Source organism: Rhopalosiphum padi, chromosome 3 (genome assembly GCF_020882245.1).
Source record: "Rhopalosiphum padi isolate XX-2018 chromosome 3, ASM2088224v1, whole genome shotgun sequence".
Classification (NCBI taxonomy): Eukaryota; Metazoa; Arthropoda; class Insecta; order Hemiptera; family Aphididae; genus Rhopalosiphum; species Rhopalosiphum padi.
Genome location: NC_083599.1, coordinates 43,225,959 through 43,248,568, shown reverse-complemented (window position 1 = coordinate 43,248,568; position 22,610 = coordinate 43,225,959). Strand labels below are relative to the sequence as shown.

General features: G+C 30.3%; 1 protein-coding gene across 9 annotated transcripts in view; it reads left to right on the top strand.

Moving 5' to 3' along the window:
• The window catches only part of LOC132923992 (nuclear factor 1 X-type), a 142,788-nt gene that overhangs the window by 10,764 nt on the left and 109,414 nt on the right, over positions 1–22,610 (top strand). For all 9 annotated transcript variants that reach the window (XM_060988038.1, XM_060988034.1, XM_060988036.1 and 6 more), the window contains exon 2: positions 22,438–22,593. In XM_060988038.1, the coding sequence (XP_060844021.1) occupies positions 22,438–22,593 (156 nt within the window). The remainder of the gene's footprint in view (positions 1–22,437; positions 22,594–22,610) is intronic.

The window sequence follows — 22,610 nt, the reverse complement described above, 5'->3', positions numbered from 1 at the left end:
CGCTATATGACCTTGACCCGGAATAGTGGGTTTGCAAAGTACTATATGTACGCAGTTGATTGGAACGGTTTCAAAAACGGAAAAAAGGGGTCGGATAATATACCTACACAGCTATACGCGTCTGTAATGCATAGTGGTCGAAAACTAGGGCGGGCGGTAATCTCACATATTGACATATATGATATATAATGAAACTATAACGTTACAACACGCCGCATCATGAATCACAAATCACATTTTAATTTTAAAAATAAATCGTGTACATTTTCCATTGTTTATCAAGAAAAATGTTTTAAGTGCTTTTATAAGTATTGCACTTCAGTTTTTTTTTATTTTATGATAAGTTTCAATGCATAATGGCTATAAAACTGTTAAAAGCTTATACGTATATACGCTAATACACGTACATATTTATGTTGATTATTTTAATATAGAACAAAAAATACATTATTACTTTATGTAATTGTATGACATAATGAAGGCTGTTTTAAAAGTATGTTGGAATTGTTTTATAATACAATTTATAAACTCATTTAAACTTATAATTTCAATTATATGAGAAGGTACTTATATATATTATATATTATTATATATAATATGTCAATATATGTATATTTATAAAAGCCTTTTTGCTGTTTTGGTCGTATTTATTTATGGTGTGGAAATATAATTAGGTTATAATGCCTCGTATGCACTTCAAACTGTCACTTATATAGATTAACATTACTTTTTTATGTACAATATGCATTAAAGATTTATTATCAGACTGAAGTCTATGAGAATATTTTCTTAGACAAAACATTTTTACTGATATTATAATATATAGGTTCCTATTCTACATTGATTGAATGTGAACTTGTTGGTAAACAAACATCTATTTTGTTCACTCTTTTACGTATTTTTAATTAATTTACTTTAATTAGGTAGATGATTCTATTTACTGTAATAATTCACATACATAATTGTAAGGTTATCGCGTGTCTTAAGATGATTCGGTTTATCTTTATTTCTCACGAGTGTTAAAATAATGTGCAAAATATTCGAACATCTGTTATAAATTAATTAAGCTGTATATTACAGAATTTTTTTTTTAATAAGAAAAACGAGTTTAATAATCACAATACAAATTAATATAAATTATTGAAAATGTTTTGTTGTAACTGTTTCAATTAATTGATGATGCTGTTAAGATTAACAAAATGCCATTGCACGTGTTTTTGCTTATTTCGTATACATAGTCATTAATCATTCTTTTCAAACCTAATATTAAACAGCATATTTTATATCATATATGTACATATATCGATTTACTTTTATTCATACACAATTTGTTTTGTATATTTAACATTATTTAGAAATACATGTTCGATAAGGTTTATTTGTGTTAGGTAAGGTTTATCTGCTCGTATATCAAGCATACAACTTTTACTTTTGAAATCTTAAGGAAGAGATTATTTTAATAAAAATAAAGTTATTATTTATTGTTTATATTATAATTTACCTACTTGAAATTTAAATTAATTATCAATATAACAATAAAACACAATGAAATATTTTATTATTTAAAAAAATAAGGTTGATTAGTTTAACACTGAATAATCTACGTTTACATTTAAAAACTGTGATTGTTACGTTATTGAAGACTTTTAAGGGTTCTTTGAAAATTGAATTTTTTGATTGAATACAATCGAGTAGGTTGAAGATGAAAATAAACGTGTCCTAGTAAATTAAATTGCCACCTACAAGAAATTGTGTACAAATTAAATACGGAAAAAAATCATTTATTTTATCATTGTGCGTAATAATATTCGATGATTATAAATTTATAAGAATGGAATATGCCTGGACAATAGAATTGCATTTTGTTACCGTCATTGATATATACAACGAGGCGCACAATATTCTGCAATTCTGGTAGTCCGTGGGCGAATTTATAATCATATTATAATATTTTTTTCTCCTATATTTATCAAAAATTAAATCTACACATTTCTCCTTTACAAGTAGTAATTCAAATACAAATGTCCGCAAAGCAATTTTCGTCGTGTCCGGTTCGGCTATTCGGTTACCGAGTTGGAAAAATAAAATAAAATAAGTACCAGACTAAGCGGAATTGTTAAATAAAAAAAAGGCGGAGAAGTTCCACTCGAATTGTAGAGCTATAATAAAATTTACGATCTGGCAAAATTTCAAAAGGACAAAAATATATATATATTTTTTTATTTTGTTAGAAAATGTTTTATTTTAGAACGTCAAAACCTTGATGAGGGCGTCGCGATTAGGCAATTTAGGTACCCTCGAGCTTCTGTTCGAAAATAGCACCGGCAGCTTGTATATATACGTGCAGCATAAATGTGTATAAATAACGTTTAGAATATAGGCCGTTTCGATGTGTAAAACGCGCTCTCTAAATGAAAACAATATAATATAGCATACATGTAGCAGCAGTAATGAAAAGATAATAATTTTAATAAATAACCAACGTCAATGCAATAACGTTCTACATAATATTATAAGAAGACTTTGTAATGGAAAATTATTTGTAAAACAATAACAGAGGGGTGATATATTCACGACTGTATTAGCACTGCGTGATGTTTGGCACGGTTGTAAAACACATACTGGACCTTAAAAGATTCAGCGATTTGAAGGGCGTTTGGATATAATCCAGTTGGACCGACGTTTTATTGTATTTTATTTTCTCACGACCGTTTTGGCCGGTAAGTCAGCTTTTTCTCGTGAATCGCGACCATCACAGGTAAACGTCTGCGAAGCCAGACCACGTGGCTTTATTTTTTTCTCAGCATTTTAATATAAGTCATTAACTAGCAGATAATTGCATTTTACTATATTTTTTTTTTTTTGTGTGTATGAATTGGGCTGATATATGCATGCAAATTATGGTATTGGTGTTATTATTTATTATTATACGCGTATATTACACGATGACTATATTATTATAAATATATTACAGGGTAATGGTATATTTAGGAGATCCAAAGATATGAAAATTGTACAATACAATTACACATGAGTAATTGAGTATAATATTATATCATAATATCTTCCTGAAACAAGTTCTTTATGACACAGTAAATAATAGAAGATATATTTATATTTAATCGCAACGATGTACGCATGATTCAATTTAAATTTATTGTGTTTTTGTGTACCTATAATATATATGACAACCTTTAAATAAAAAATAACGATTTTAGCTTTTACCTATTGTATGTTGGTGTATAATAGGTATAAATACGGTTCTACACGGCTCAAACGAATTATATCGCTATATGTATATATATATTTATGTTCGAAGGGCTATAATATATAGAGGGGTTGATAAGTATCAGAAGTTTCATCTTCATTATATATATATACAGAAACTGTTTCCTAATGGAGTGGACTTCGTGAAATTACCTGCAGGGAAGTTAACGTATATCGTAAACGTTCTTTAAAAAAGCCTGTGGCAATTTTTTTTTTATTACATGATACCATTTTAAAGCCCCGGATAGAAACAAAATTGAAAACAACACAAATATGTAATTATATTATATATAATAAGGGAACTTAATATTATATTTTTTAGGTGGTTGTTCGTTACATTTTTCATAAATAACTTTGTATGACATATATTATAATTTATATTAATACGAGAATAAGATTCGGATTTGAAAGCAAATACCCTTTTTAAAATTATTCAGAAAGATAATTTTTTGTAAAAAATAGTTTATTTAATACATAGGTATATATTTTAATGGATTTCATTTAGATTTTTTTTTTAGTTTTATTTTATGTCTTCTCATTTTTTTTTCTCTATGCTCATTTTTTAACGTATTTACCATAGTATACATCGAAAAGATTCTGTGAAGACGACGCGTTGTTGACTATAATATAAATTGTGTTTAAAATAATATACTAGAAAGTACCAATATAGCCACATGTGTCATCGTTGCACCGATAGACGACAACTACGAAGTGAACCTCTTGATGATAAAAGGTATATTTGATATACAAAAATATTTTAAATCCGAATCGTCTACATTTTTTTAAAACAGTCTCAGTGTGTCAAAATATATAATTTTACAATTTTTTAACACTCATTTTCTTTATTGGTGTTAACATAAAATAATTTTAATTTTTCCTCAAAATTTGGCCCTTAATTATATTAATTATACAATATTATTCGCGGATTATTTATTAAAGTTAACAAGTACCACAAATAATTATAGTGTAGGAATAGCGTGAATATAGAAAATGTTTTAAAATATTTATAAATATTAAAAAAAAAATTTTCTTGTAAAAAGTTTAAAAATATTATACAAGATTCCTCAGAAGTGCAATAACATTAACTATATCAGTATCGATACACCGCAATTATTATGAGATTGCGTGTAACCATGACCGCATATATTAGTATAAACATACAATACCATTATAATATGGTACGTACTTACTATATAAATAATCGACTATTGTGACAATGTTATAATATTATATCGTTCATCCAGAGTCCTGATCACCCTGAATTGCGCCACCACACGATTATTCCACTATTACCAGGCCGTGTCTTGCGAAATCATTGTAGTTGTAAATTGATAAAAAGGATCCTTTACTATATAGGTATATATAAGACTTGTAGTCGGGGACTCGAATGACATTAGCATTCCGGTCGGGCGAGACTTAATCAAAGGAAGATGCCTATTCTATATATAAATATGTATATTGTACAGTATATATTGTTATTATAGAGAATCAGTTGCTCGTTCCTCTGGGACCGTTCAGGTCATGTCCCTCCACGTTTAAACGTTATGTAGGTACCTTTACGTTGGTTAATAGTAGACGCTCGCATGCATGTTAGTTGGACAAGAGTTGATACAATAACAATATATTAATAACGGTTGCGATAACGGAGGAGTAGGAAGTAAGTAGGTTCTCTCGAGAGATTACGTTTGCAGACGAAATTATTGTAAATTGATATGCGTAACCCATTCGGCGGCCCAAGTATATAGCGTTTTGTACACAGTTCCGCATAATTCGATTATTATCGCCGTTATCCGGATTACACTGCTGCTGGGGTCCGTGACATTTTCAGAGTGCTCCGAACCTCCGATATAAGTGATACAACGCTAATGGTACACAAACACACATAGCAATACAGTATACTTACATGTTACTTGAAGCACTTATTTTTGGGTATTCAACTGTGATGAGTGCTCAATCAACGATGATGAACATATACGCATATTTTAGATAATATATTAATATTTATTATTGTTACAATAATTATGTTCGTATGAACCATAACCGAACAATTATTATATTATTTTCTTTGTATGGTTTATAATTCTTATTTTTAATAATAATATAGGTACGCTTTATATTAGATATTGCATCTCGAATAAAATGCGTTGGTGTGTGTATTTTATTGAAAAACCGCAGCATAATACGTATTGTTATAGGAACTTTGAGCCTTTTCTCATTTTCAATTTTTATTTTTCTAGATTATATTATGTATTATATATTTACTGTTTATAGTGAATTTAGGTTATAGCCCATAAGCGAAAAATATGACTCATGGAACTTAAAAATACAAAAATAAATATCCCATAAATACAAATTAAATTAACAAAATTAAAGTGTATTAATTTTTGAGCTTTTTTTACAGTGATATTAAAATGAGTTAAACATAAAAATAATAATAATTAGAATTATAGTTATTTTAAATTTAGAAGTATAATGAGTAACATACCCTAAAATTAAACTTGCAATTTTAAGTCCACAGTTTTTAAGTAGTCCAATTTTGAAATTGTTTAAAATTCGTAAAATATATTATACAATCACAGTACACTTAAACTGAGTTTTATCATAGTTGTTTTTGAAATATAAAATTATTATATAATTGTGAATGAAATATAATGTTCTCAAATTTTAAACTATAACTTAAAGTGAAATGGGTACAATATTGTATCAAATAATACAATTTTTTTTTGCACCTTTATCCTAATACTTATTAAGCATACAAAAGCGTAAAATAAATGCAATATTCGAGGAATGTGATTAGCGTTTTTCCTACTTAGATACATTAGTAAAAACTAGACATAATTATTTAAAATGTATTTCTTAGTTTTCGTAGGTAGTAGATGCTATAATAAATTTATAATAATATATTATTTATTACCTAAATATTTCTCGATATTATAAAATAATAAAATAAATATAATATAATACTACTGGTAACTTTTGAGTTATTTTCAAACTATAGAGATGCATACGAAGAAGACCTATACATTTTAATAATAATACAACTATATATATGATATATGATGTATAGGATATAATAAACTTGCATAATACCTATGTTTATTATTATTCTTGTATTAATAATATATTTTTCGGTTGGTGTACTAGAGGCGAGAGACTCATTAGGTTATTTTTATATCATAGACTAAATAATATTTTACCAGTTCATATTTCATAGGAACCTCTGCTGCGACTCGGATGTATTGACTTGCCACGTACGCTGCAGATTTATAGGGCTCGTTTTACGCTTAAAATAGACGGACGCGCACGGGACACGGCAGTAGCTTATTATAGGCCTTCGGTTCAACAGACGGCATTGTTTTACCAACACTGCTGCAGAGCTTAAAATGAGTATATTGTATATTCTAATGATAGCAATAGGTAGTTGTGTTGTAGAAAATGTGTCGAAGTAGATTTCAAGCATGTTACAATATCAAAATGTCTTGAGTTAACACGAAGCTTGTCGTCCTAAGATAAAATAATAATTTACTAACAAATATAATATTCTAAATATAACAATAAATAATGTTGAAATTGCAACAGTATTTTTTTATTTTACGGATAAATCAAACGTTGAATTCTCTTATGTATCTAATACTGCGTTTTGAAAAACTATAATCTTCAAATGCATACGTACCCGTAAATAGACGTAAATAGTGAATATTACCATGTGTTGTCCAAGCAATAATTAGACGCGTTATATTGATAGTACTAATAATAATAATATAATAATATAGAATATATTATAGCATGGAGCATGGCAGACTAATTTTTCATACATAACCTTAGTAGCGAATATAAAATCAAATGCACGTGTATGGTGTAAATTATTGTTCAACATGCATATATAATAAACGCTTAGATTTCTTTTGTTTTAACTTATAACTTATAATATTATTAATTATGATTAGTGACTTATACCTAAATATTATTACGATTTTTGAGTGATATAAATTTATAATTGAAAAACGATAATAATTCATAACAATTATAATCATAGATACACTAACCATGAATAATTTACACGTATTATACCTAATAACACTATAAATACTTCATTAGACTGTTTAGTTTGTAATTGTATTGATTCGATTTTTTTATGGATAACTGTTATTGAATTGTATCTAAATTGAAACATATTACTACAGTAGAATATGTTATAAATTACATAATGATGAATGTTTTGTTACGTGCGCATTATAGGAACGCCATTGTGATCAACAGATTTTTGTTTGAAAAATGTGTTTCATTCGTATTGTGTCGGAGAACTGCAGCGGCAGCGCAGCAGCTATCCGATCAATTCGTTTCGATAATATCATCGCAAAAATAAGTCGGTCGGAGGGTTAACAAGCGAGGGAGGAGGCAAAAAAAAGGGCAATTAATCTAAGGGGATGTCTAGTTTTTGTATGTGTACGATTGCAAAGGATTTAAGCGTTAGTCTCCGCAGGATTTAAAAGAACCGGCATGACGGACTCATTAATTCTAGTTGTCAGCGACGCGCCGAAGAAACACTATACCGCAGTCGTTGCAGAATAGTTACAAATCTACTAGTAAATGGCGGATAAATGACTGGCGATTTTTCGAAACTCACATACGGCGTACGAGACCGTTAATATTGCAGAATGATCTGTGCATCATAGTATTATAGTACAATATTTGCAAGGATATATAAATTATATAAATGCGTAAGTTGACGGCAGCCATCGATTTTTCAGACAAATTTTTTAAAATAACTGCAGTGAGTGCAACATCAGCAGCGTATCGCATCAGTCGCATTCAACTGAATCTTTACGAGCCCTAGCTGTATCCTCTCTAGGGTCATAATCATATATGATAAACTATATATATATATATATATATATTGTACCACACCCATGAATGCATTTTGCATACTAAGAATTGTTCTCTCGTTTTTTTTTTTATTTTAAATTTCGCTTACTACTGCAGACGATGTCATTGCAGAATATAAATGGATACTATTTGTAAATATATGCGATACTGTATGCTATTATATGATATATAATATATACATATATGTACATTGTTGTTAATGGTGGACGTGTTAAAAATGACTTTATCTGCATTTAAATACAATAAATAATATACACTTATTAAGTAATCAAAGTAATAAGTTCGATTTGATTTGTACGAGTTACAACGATCCGACATATTATATACACTATGTTCCATCTAATAATTTAGTATATATAAGTACATAAAGTGCAACAACTCCAAATCACCCTATTGCTTTTATTTTTAATAATATTGATATTAATCATTTTTAATGTTTAACCATAATTCTAATTTATATATTGTCATCAACTGAATTCTAATTGTTTTCTCGTCCATACACTGCAGCTGTAATTTATATGCTCGTTTTCGCGTCAGTACATTTGGTTGCTATTAAGACCCATAACAACGATATTACATTGAACACAATTTTCTCATATAATGTGTACCATTTAGAGGATCCAATGGACCACTGCGGCGCAAGAGGATGCTTGGGGATAAAAATGAAAAAAGAGAGTCAGTGGGCGCGTGAGCGGGAAATCAGAGCGATGCGATGACGGGGGGGGGGGGGTGAAAGTATGGGTGGCTAAATAAAACCGCTGCGTTGACCGAAATTTATTGCTGCGTTTTCAAACCAAAGTTTAGGTACTTAAAAAAATATTGAAAAAAATATAAAACATCCGACCTAAATACAATAAATTAAATAAATTTAAAAAAACACTAGAGGGAAATACTCCGGTGGTTCTCGCGGCATAAGTTTACGCGTCCAATAAATTAAAAAAATTAAAATTAATTTCAGGAAGATAAAAAACAAAAAGAAAAAAACAATGAGCCATTATTGTGAAACGTCGAAACCGTTTTGTCTGTCGCCACCGTGCAGGCAGGCTTTTTGGACGGTTCGGCGGTCGTGTTCGGGCCTGGACAAGAACGACGCGAATTGGTGAAAATATATATATATATATTTATAATATAAAAGGGGTCAACAAACACGAACGGGGATGGCAGTGATGGTGTTTAACGTGTTCGGGCATCGGTTATTACAACTTTCCGACCCGCGTCTGCGGCGTATATACGAGGGCATATTATTATATTATTGTGTATATGGTCGGTCTTTGGGTCCTTCCATTGTGTTTTCAAACGTTCTGCCGAGAATAATTCACATGGTCTCTGCTGCTGCTACGACCGCTCCTATACGTGTCATTTACAGTTTTATAAAACAACTAACTGAGGGACGCAGAGCGAATTTCATCTAAAGAACGTTGCGATTGAATTTCCGCGATTGTGCTATTATAACAATAATAGTGCTATATACTATATTATTTACATTCGATATCGTTCTTATTGATATATTGGTTATACTTTATCTGTGACTTCTATAATAATAATATTATAACCACAATTAAGACGTGCTTTTATAATATTAATCACATTTACCTATCTACATAATATTTATTTATCGACCGTTACTTATTATTTTTTTTTAATGCCTATTTGCCTATTTCAATTACTCGGTTTACGCATAGAGTAATTATTCTTATAATTACTGGAAGAACTATAAATTATAACGGACTTAAGTGTACGTAACTATATAAGTATAGGTATAAGTAAAATGTTCAAATATAATAGATCATTTTCTATACTAACTTTACAACTTAATAGTGTTTTGATTTGTTTCCACATTGTCAAGTATAGGTATTACTGGTATTAGGTAATAATAATACTGCGGCTGTTTCCAACTGGTAAATTTTAAAACAATAATTTATCGTTCAATTATTATTTATTTCCGTGTATGAAGGATTTGTACAAAGAAAACTACTATCGGTATTTTCTATGTACAAAATTATATTTTGTTTTTATAATAATTTGATAAAAACACATATTTTATTGAATGTCACATAACGCCAATTGTAATATTTTAACCATAAAACATTACTTTTTAGAAGGCTGTATTGATTCCTTAGAAATAGAAAAAATTATATTTTGTTTGTATTCACTTCAATGATATATGTTAGCAAAAATAAATTATAATATCACACATTACTAAATTATATTTAAGAATTCATATATCGCATTATTATTACGTCATACTACACAACACATACATTTCGTTGGTTCTAATCATATGTGGTAATACATAATATATTAGGTTAGGTGGGGTACCTATTTCTGAAAAAAAAACGGAAAATTCTGTTAAAAATCAAAAAAATCCAGGTTAATTAGTATAAAAAGACAAAAAAAAATATTTTGTTTAGATACTACGCGTACATTTATAATATAATTATTATATTATACTTGACGGTTATATTAACTATTTTTTCTTTTAAAGCTAATTTCGCGAATGCACTGATTGACGTATGTATAATGTAGGTATATACAAATACAGGCACACGATTGAATGACTTTTTCTCGCGAAGAGACTTTTTGCATTACACACACTATATAATATGTGCCCGTGATTTTATTTTCCGGATAATAATAAAAGTAAAAATACTCAAAAAGGGGAAAAAACTTATGTTTATCGTGTACGACGTACGGTTGTAGTGCGTGGGGCCCTTGTCCGCGCGGCGTACACACGTTATTTACATGCCGGATTTGCGGTGACACGAGTGAGGGGAAATGTTTCAGGAAATTCTCGAATAAAACTAAAACGCGTACTCATGGCGTAAATCGTCGTTATAAGCGGCTGTGTTCGAAAAGGGCAAGGAAATCTACACACACACACACACAAACTATACACGGACAATATACGGTGCCCTCGTTCACAGATATAGGATTTATGCACAATCGACGGTCGTTCGCGTTGTACGTTATATATACACACGCGAGTACCTCCTACGCGATGTCCAAAAGTCGGTACGCGCTCGGACACTCCTTTGCAAACGTCCCTTTGCGTGTAATCCGCCGGCACTCGACTCCCGCCGCCGCCGACGTTTCTGCGGCCCGTGCCGTTTAATTAATAGGATCGTTTATTACAATTATATATATAGAGGATAGTGAGTGAGATAGAAAGCGTGTGAGGGAGAGAAATTATAGAGAGGGTGAGAGAGATATAAAAATAGATAAACATCGATCGATAACCACTACTCTCTCCCTTCCGACATTATAATATCATAGGCGTTTCAGACTGTACGTTAAATCATATTATAGTTATTAATTATTAGTTATTGACTTATTGTATATTTGTACGCACTTATTTACAGAAATAGATAGACGCGTATAGTAGGTATAGTAAACGTGGGTCACATTTTAACAATTTTCGATTGCATTTTTTGGACGATTTTCTCTTGATTTATCCTGTCTAATAGCGTCTTGATGACATCATCATTGAAACACAAGAGTAGAATAAAAATTTCCTTTTATGGTTTATTTACGCCATATATTTAACTCTTGAAATTCGTGTTAGATGTGTACAGTTTTAAGCAGTAAGCAGTGAGGTAGTTTTTTTGTATGACTACGCGTATACTATATATTGTTACATACTACTAAAATTATAATGTTACTATATTTGAACTCGTTTCTAAAAATAAGATAAAATGAATTTGAAAAGTTTCTCTAAATATTATCTACATAATAATAAATTATTATATACGTGATCTCATAACAAATATATATATAGTTTATAATTCTATACATTATTAACGTTCGGCCAGAAATCGTCTATTCATTTCAAATGTTATAGTGAAATTTAAATTAAGGTTACGCGTTAACTGTGGCAGCTCGTGCCGTTTATCTCGTTTTCATTTACCGTACTTCAGTTTCCAGAACGGTTTATTAGATTTACCAATCAAGAGACACTTGTCACGTCTTATCTAGTTGTACGCATCTCCTGTATTGTGTACAGTTAAACGAAACCGAATTCAATTTAAATTTTAAACTGCAGGTATTGGTGTTAACAATAACGGGCAAATTGTATTACTTACGAGTGTTTGCTACACGATAATGTATAAAATATATTTATACGGTTATATTATATTATATTATATCCATTTGAATTTAAGTACTGCACAAACTATACCTATTGTTCATGATGATAAATTATTATAATATTACGTGATATTTACACGTTTGCGTAACAATGCGTAGGTACCTTTACATATAACTGTGATTATAGCTAATATAAAAAAAATAAAATTGTTTTCTACAGTATATAATGATAGGTTTTATAATATGAATGGTGTTCGTATTAATGTAATGCAATATATTATACAACTATCGTGTAAGAATATTATATCAATAAAAAACGAGCGTTCATTAAGAATATTGAAGTAAAAATTTTATACCTAATTAAAAGGTGCCCGACAAGTTGGTTTTCGTAGTTACATCAGAAAAAAATCTATTAAAAACTTCATTCCTAAATAAACATATACATTATGTACTTCAATATATAAACATTACAACGGTAATCGTGCCGTGAAGACTTTATAACCCGCTGGGGCGACGGAATCGGTGGTTAAAAATCCTTATGTAAACGCGGTGCTGAAATCCGCATTGAAAATCCAGGGGCAAAAAAAAAAATAACGGAAAAAAAAGATTACGCCGTTATATCCCTTAATTCGCGTTAGCAAGCATGCCGAGTACGGCGGTGGCACCCTTCCTCGCGCGTTTGCTGTCGAGAGTTATACGCGTGACGACGGCGCGTATACGTTCCTCTAGATCTTATCTGCTCGTTTCGGAGAAAATGTGCATCGGCGGCGGGAACGGAGAACATAAGAAGAAGAAAAAAAAATACGAAAAGGCAATCGCATTAATACGCCAAGTACAAACTACTATTTATTACTATTCGGGCGGGCGAGACGCGACCGAGAATGAGACTGTACGTTATATATAAAAATCGTCTGCGCGCACCCACCCCAGGGGCAGTTGTTTATTGCTCTCCGATATAATAATATGTATGTATACACTAAAACACGTATGTGTCTGTGTGTGTGCGTGTGCGTATGCCAACATGTCGTTCTCTGGCGAAAATCATATGCAAATGGAATATACGCATCCACTTTTAGATCGGCCGCGGTGGCGGTGGTGTTCGAAAGAATATAAATGATACGCGCTCGACCTCGCGTTTGTACGATAATAATATACGCTTGCGGTTATGATACCCTTTATCTATATATACACGCTATATATAATAAATATAAAACTACCCTCTGTAACTGTTACGCACTCGTCGCCGTGGTCGCCGCAAACACGGCACCCTTCTTGCACCGCGGTGACTGCTGTCGTCCTGTCTCAAATGATAGTCACGTCATTACCGCCTCCACCGCACCGGTGCACAGTCGGTTTTGGACAACGTTATACAATATTATTTATATTGCTGTATGTAGTTCATTGTACAATTTCGAGAGACATTATGTTAAAAATCATTTATAAATATTCGAAATAAACTTATGTTTCAAAGTGACTGCCGGAATTTTTAATATACATTTCAATGGTAATTCATTATTCAGAATTCCAGGATAAAAAATATTACATTGTAGTTTAAAAACTCAATATTATAGAGTATAGACTATAAGATAATATAATTTAATTAAGTACATTTATTCGATTTCTATACACATCTACATTGCTATATTATGTAATTTAAAAATACTATAAATAAAAAAAAGTAATTTGGAATCAATACTGTGGTGGTGTATAATACTTAGGAATGTCAATTAAAGTCTTTTAAAAAGCTTTTGAATAAAATGTATAAAAACGAAAGTTTCAGTTGAACACTATTTATTGCATAATTTGTATTTAGCTTACATAAATACACATAAATATATTTTAAAAATATTATAATATTTAAATAATCTTCTAATCTTTGCGTTTTTTACTGAGATTCGAAAAAAAAAACATATTTTTCTAATTTACTCATACCGGTCGAACATTTGGAGTTAAAAGAATTATGTTTGATTAATCATCTGTGTCAAAGATTTAAATTAAACATAATATAATATTATATACACGTGAAGCCCACGCTAAAACAACCTGTCACGTGTGTTTTTTTGCATGTGTGCGTGTTATTGGATACTAATTTCTAACGTCGAGTGAGATGGACGTTCTCATAATATTATTAATATATATTATATATAGTACCTAAGTATTATTTTAATAATCTCTTTGTAGTGATAATCGACGCTGCCAACGAATTTATTTAGGCAATATATATTTTTTTTTAATTAAAAGGTTTACAATACTTAATACTTTTGCTATTTCTTAAAATAATAATAATATTTACGTTATTCATAAATGTTTACATAATCCATAGTATTGGAAAATGAGGACATTCAAAAAGGAATTATATTTTTAACTAGTGGTGTAAGTATAAAAATTTTCTCCAGATGCAAAAAATTAAAATGTCACTTTCATAAAAATTATATTCAGTATCCTTGAAGGGCGCTCTTTTTTTGCTGTCTTAAATCGAGAGAGAGAGAGACTATGTATTTTAACGTACCATTTAAAATAAAATATTAATACTTAATAACATTTCTTAATGCATATATACCTAATTATATTTAGTATAATGTATTCTTCGAATACAGTATAATATAGTGAAATTGATATGAGATTTTAAACTATAATCATTGTGTATAGATAGATTATCTTTATACTCTTTGGTATAATATTTCGATAAAACTACAATAAAATTTTATGTCGAAATGATATCCTATTTGCGCAGTAAAACTTTTATGGGACTATTATTATTGAATAATCGCATTTAAGATTATCTTTCAAAGCATAAATAAATGTTATCATGAAAAAAATCATATATATTATAATAATATTATATTATTATATTTGGGCACATATTTAATTGAAATTGCGTATCAAACTATCAATCTGACGATTTAAGAGCGATATTACATCGTTGTTATAAATTTGTAAAATACGTTTCATAAATTAAGTTGAATAATAAATTTAAAATCCTAAACTGATATTGATTAATTGTTCAAATTTTCTTTACGACCCAAGTATTTTGACATTTTGTTTTAAAACGAATCTTATAGTACAGCACATTTAACAAACCCCAACAAAAAACTTAAACAAAAAAAAATGTTATTTTGCCAATATTTTCATTCTATTTTTAATATAAAATTTTTGAGCATTGGTATGTGATGAATTTTTATTCGTGTATGGATTATTATTAAAATAATAGATATTTATGTGCATAATCGCTAATATTATGGCAGTTTCAATATTATAGAAATGTGTATTCATTATTATAATTCAATACTACGAAAATTTGAAATATCAATATTTTTTAATAAATAATGTTGTTATTTCTCGGAATATCGAGTACAATCGATACAATAAAGTATCACTACAGCTGACGGTCCACCAATTTCCGTTGTCGATCGGAAGAGCCAGTGCATTGTATGGTCATCGGTGACACGCGCTAGTTTTATACATGTGTGTGTGTGTGTGTGTGTGTGGGTTCATTCGGTGGTCCAAACTAGTCGCCGAGCGCGGACGTTCCTTGACATTTATCGACAATATGCATTTAATTTTTTTCCTCGTTTTTTTTTTTAACTCACAATATTATAATATCTACCTGTAATACTATTTACTCCAAAGCTAGTTCTATGTTTTACAACAACTAAATAAAAAAAATCTTATGGGACGCACACACACACACACACACACACACACACGATACTGTCACCACTACAACTTGACAACCACGCGATCATCGTATTTATATTAGAGGTATAATATGTTAAACGTTTGCGGCGCATGCGCATCTTAATTCTCCTGAATATAAATAGTTATAATAATACCACATTAGATCATAATATTTTTCGATATATACCAACGCCGTTGCCGAGTAAAATGTTTTTTTTACCTTTCTGATTTGCACTTAGGAAGTTTGTGCGCGGTTCAAAGGAGATCGCACACGCGTATGTAGATTGTAGGTGTACCTATATATAATACGCGAGAATATTATAATATGGTTGCCGGTACATTCTTCGGACGATCGACCGCGGTATCATGTTACCCGGTCGTCGCACAGTGATCACCGCGGGGGAATGTGGGTGTCCCGTGTAAAACGTACATAATATAATATCTTGCGATGCCTGTGTGTATGTGTGTGTGTTTTTTATTATTATTTTTTTTTTCTTTTTTTTTTTACTTTACGAGAGGAGAAAACAAGGTCGACGACCTTATCCCATGTGGCGGTGGTTATGCAATATAGCTCTGATGGATAAGCCTTATTGTATACCACTGCTGCAGCCGCCGCTGCTACTATAGTCTTACAGCCGTCGTCGTTTTATAAATAGCGAGCGAGAACGCTCGCGCGACATCCAACGGATCATCGCGCGGGCTACGCGTGCAGTGCGCGCTTGTTTAATAGTTCGAATATATCCGACTCCGGTGCAGTAAGTACAGCAGTATGGATTATTAGCTGCTACTATATTTGCACCACCTACGGCTTTAATTTTATTTTGAAATTTAATTTTAATTATTTAATCACATATTATACAATAATTGCTTCAGGTCAAAACCACAAACATTTAAGTATAATTTATGAAGATAATATATTTCTTATCATAATTTTGAGAGAACAAAATACGATATTATCTATCATCTTTTATCAAAAATAATTAAAAAGAAATTTTTTTAGCCATATTGTTAATTGATCTACCTCAAGATATTTATTAAATGTTATAAAACATTTAAATAATTGAATATACTTAGATTCTAAAAAAAACAAAAATTGAATAAATCCATTACTATAGAAGAAATAGGGTTGAACATGCTTGGATCATACAACAATGTACATTTTTGTTTTTTTTCCCAGAGAAAATTCTATAAATCCGGTTTATTGTAAAATTGTATGTTCATATTTTAATGATGGCAATGATGTTGTATTTTCATTTTCATTTCTATTTCCATTCATATTGTTGTTATTTTGCAATTGAATTAAGCAATTGCACTTATATTCATTTTATGAATATACTGTAGATTTTACTACAGCGAACATGTCGCACGTCTTGCAGGTACATTGATAAATTACTCCCCTCATTCTCTCTTTTATGTATGTACGGACATAAAAATGTTATTATTATTATAAAATAATATTATAACATTATTGTCATTTGATGAAAAAAATACACTGTCGATGGGGCGGCGCAGAGAAATTCCGCAGAATCAGTTTACCGGTTGTAGTCTTCAAACTGGTTAGGTTAGATCTCACACAGATTGGAAAATTAGTATTTGGTCGTTGATATTCAAGAATTCGCGTGAGCGAATGAATACATACGCGAAAACAGTGTGAACAGTGCTCCGGATAGACGACAAATATATTGTTAAGTTTAATTTTGTTTAATTGTGTAGGTACACAATATTATAAACTATAGAGTAAACATTAAAAAATTAGTAAGAACATGATTATGTTTACCCACATGATGTATTATTATCACAGTAGACTTAAATAAGACATGTATTACCTATAGGCTCTCTCTATATAATATATAATATAGAGAAATAACGTGGGTTATGTTGTCGTATTGATTCTATATTATAGCACAGAAGTCGGCAACCTTTTTGGACTCTCAGGCCACATTCACAAATTAATACAATTACGCGGGGCGGACAAAAATAAAAATTTGATATTCTTAAATAAGTTGCTACGAAAAAAAAATACTGTCTAAAACTTTAAGATAATGAAATGTATAAAAAAAATGTTGTCGTTCTAAAATTTAAAGCAGGCCGTATACAATAGCGGCGTGGGCCGGATGTGGGCCACGGGCCGCCGGTTGCCGACCACTGCTATAGAACATAATATAATGCATTTGGAAAAAACATTTATAACTAAATTTAAATGATATTATGTCGGATAAGAATATTATATTTTATTCTATATGAATATATTATACAAATATAATATAATATGTTATGTTGTAAATAAAACTCAAAATATGTAGAATTTGATGATATTTACAATTAAAAGTGCGATTTCAATAAACGCCAAATTTGTCCAATAAAGGATAAATTATACTCCTATCTCTATAGTCTATTCTTTGTGCTTCAGGTAGCTGAAAAATATGTAATCGCTACAGTATTACAATAGGTGTTCTATTTTATAGTATATGTAGTAAATAATAATAAATTATATTATTTGGATCTATCTTTGTCAGGTTCGTATCCGAAGCTTAATCAACGAAGGGGGGAAGGGATATAAAATTTGTTATTCACTTTGAATATCAGGAGTCCATAGTCCTACTTCTCTATATGTTAATAAATTAATACTAATTACCTACTATAATTTTTAAATAATCAGAGTCTGTTACATTAGTCTGTTAACTTTCAGACCTGTATAGACCTAATATTCTATAAATAGGTACTCAAAGTTAAATAACTAAAAAATTATACTTTCGTTCAAATGTTGTTTTGGATACATCGACATTTTTAAACATTATCAGCTACTTAATAATGTATAGGAAAAATAATGCTTCTCATTTGAATAAGGTTGGGACTTATCACTACAAGACACTATTTATTATTTAAATAGTATAAAAAAATCTAAGCATTTTGAAAATAGGGTCATCAGGTAAGCCAAATAGTTCCAAAAATATAAATTTGAATATATTTATTAATTAAGGAAAAAAATTAGGGGTCAGCACAATTGAGTTAATCACCCTATATATTATTTACAACGAAAAACAAAAACGATTACTGATTATAATGGAATATGCCAGTTCGTATATAAAAAGACTTTTTACAGGCGTACAACGCCGATTTGATGTTTGCAAGCCGAGGCTATCGACTCTATATTAAATAATGTTTACCACGCTCACAACACATGTGTGGGATATTATACTAATGCTAACACACACATGGATATAATATATTATGTATATATAGGTGTACGTAATATTATTTTCATACGCATCGCACATGGTTCAAGTCATTGCGATCTGCGTATGTGTATGCGTGTTTGTTTTTTTTTCTTGACGAACATGTGCGTTTTGTTCAGAGGCCGAGTCGAAATAACAACCATCACTACCGAACCACCACCACCAGGACTACAGACCAACAGGACGTCGCGAGTCGTCGTCACCGTGATGCAAGCCGTTCGCGAACGCTTCCTCTAACCCGCCCGACAACTTACTTATTATCGATGCGATTACTACGTATAAATATTAAATATTGATACGTATATTGTTGTTGATTTGCTCGATTTCCGTCTCTAAATAATAATTAATAATTTCAAAATAAATGCCAATGACTTAGGTCTCATGTATAAATGTCAGGCTATTATCACATTTATTTGTCATCTCGGAAATAACAAATTTTATTCTAGAAATCATTATTTTTGAATTATTTTTATTTTGTTTAATTAATATTTTATTAATGGTTTATATATAAATGTATTTTAAAGTTGTAACCATAATGGTTTTAGACTTTTGCATAGTTTTCCATTTTATATAATTGATCAACGTTTCGTTTATAATTTAATCAATAAATAAATTATATTTTTTTAATCATAATCTCATTTATAAAATATCATCTAAAATATAATTTTGCAGTTACATCTAGTTTGATTTGTATACATTTATTTGTGGAAAAGTTTAGTTGGAACAGATATTATTTGAATGGATCAATGTAGAATACTATAAAATAATAGGTATTTACATTAATACACTTATGTTTTATACTGGCAAGTGTCATGTAGAAAATGTTAATAAAATAATTACGATTTGCCGTAATATTATCAGAGAATATAAATTCAAAATATGTCGTCGACACGATTTCAATATGATGTATAGGTACGTGTTTTTGTCTAACGATATTGTTTTGCCAATAGCAAAGTGCGCGTTGTTCTCCGGTTGACCCATTATGCGATTTATTTCTCACGGAACTGTCAAGTTATTGTACAGTCAATAATCGAACTACCGATAAATAGTTAAAATAACAGTAGGCGCGTTCCCATACTAAAAAACACAGATGTACAAACTACCGGATATAAATATAAACCGGTACATGCGCACAGCATATTAATATTTGACTAAATATAAGATTTGGAAACAGAATCTAACACTGGTGACGAAGACATTTTGTTTTTTTTTTCATATACAGCATATTGCATTATTAGAAAGAAATTATATGTATAGTCTAGATGGAAAAAAAACTCTAAAACTTGTACTGTATACTTAATAGAACCATGCGTAGATTATTAACTAATTTAAGAGGACATAGTCACATAGAACCCGCATGTGTGTCTCCGTCTTACAAACGTGCGACATAGCAAATTTTTGTTAACCAGTTTAAATATTCTGCTGTTAGTTTTGATATTAGAGTAAACTGACTTATTATACAATTTAAAGGTAAGATTATTATTCAGAGCCATACGTAGCCTTTTATTGATATTGTTATTTTTAAGTAAGTTATGATCATTTTAAAATGTACAGTTTCAAAAAGATCATAACTTACTTAAAAATAATAATATTAATAAAAAGTTACTGGGGCCCTAGATAATAATCTTACCTTTAAATTGTAGAATAGGTCAGTTTACTCTAATATCAAAACTAACAGCACAATATTGAAACTGATAAACGAACATTTTCAATATAAATAAATAGACGGAGACAACATATGCGGGTACTACGTCCTCTAGGTAACTAATTTACTTTTAATTTTTTAAATTGTTATTTATTGTTTGTAGTTATACTATTGAGTTACTATTTAATATGTACAGTATACATAATATGATGTTTAATTTATTTGTACTTTTGTATCTTTTTATTTCAAAGAAATAGTTAAGTATTAAAATCGGAATAATTGTATTTTATTATTTTATTTATCAGGTATATATAACTTATAACCTTTAGATAAGTAGTCTTTGCCTGCAGTTTAATAGGTATAGTTTAGATTTAGTATACCACCAACAACTCTATATAGGTAATCGATTAAAGCCGTCCTAGAGAATATTAAAGTTTTCAAAAAATATGTTTTCTAAATAAGATTTCCTAAATCTATGAAGTCTCGCTGATTGCAGACACGTGACAAATATTAGATTTCTATCCAACCTTCTAACTGGTAAAATTGACTTTCCAACACTTTTAGTCCTCATACTAATTGTATGTAACTCTGCATTAACATTTGCTTTACGCTTCCATGCTTCACATTTCTCCAGCAAACTATTTTGATACTCATCAATTATTTAGCTTATGCGGATCGCAAATTTGCACGACCTCTCTTTTTCATTCCAACTTTACAATATTTGTACATTGTACATTTGTATATACATTGTAATAAATTGTTTCAATCAATCTGTTATCATTATAGATTCTTAACACCAGTGTTTTTTTGGGTTTGTTCTGTATTTACTAATAGTGTGTAATTAGATAGTATGTAATTGAGAAGTAATTGGGTACATAAAAAATCACTTTTTTTACCTATGCTACATACAATATAATATACCTGGTATTATGTAATATATCGTTATACAATGATTATTATGAATAAATGTAACAATTTTGAATTTCATTAATGGAAAGACTTATGCAGTACCTATACGAATCACTGTAGTAAACAACAGTCTCGTTTGCCGAAACCCGTTTGAAAATCAAAAAAAAAAAAATTTGGCAGTTTCCAATTTTAGTGTTTGTGTGCGTACGCATGCCGTGCGTATTCTCCAGCATGCATACACATCGATATACCATGCCAATTGCATAAGAAGTCTTGGCCAACCGGGTCACGGCGACGACACGACCACGACCATAGAAGTGTGCGCGTTTGGCAGGCTGTAACGGTCTGGCTGGCACTGGGTCCCGGAGGATCTCGATGTGCGCGATTCCCACTAACCCAGTGCGGTGCGATGCGAATTGGCATCACCTCCTGCTGCACCACGTGCTCAGAACTGTTGCTTAGTGATAATCGAGGTCCGATCGTACACGTACACTGTACACACTAGCTTGTGTATTTATAATACCTAACCAATAACTGCAAATTTAGGGAAGGATTTCACATTTTCACGTATACTATTGTCTATATTATAGCTATTAAATAATTAAGTAGTAAAGAAGTGAAATGTAATAATAATAATAATAATAATAATAACAACAACAACAACAATATTATGATTGTGTAACAACAATGACTATTTAACATCTATCTAAGTCTTTTTTCTCTACCCAACAGGATGAATTTCATCCGTTCATAGAGGCATTGCTGCCCAACGTCAAAGCGTTCTCGTACACGTGGTTCAACCTGCAGGCCGCTAAACGCAAGTATTTCAAAAAACACGAGAAACGGATGTCACTCGAAGAGGAGAGACGGTGCAAGGAAGAGCTGATGGTGAGTTAATCAACTAT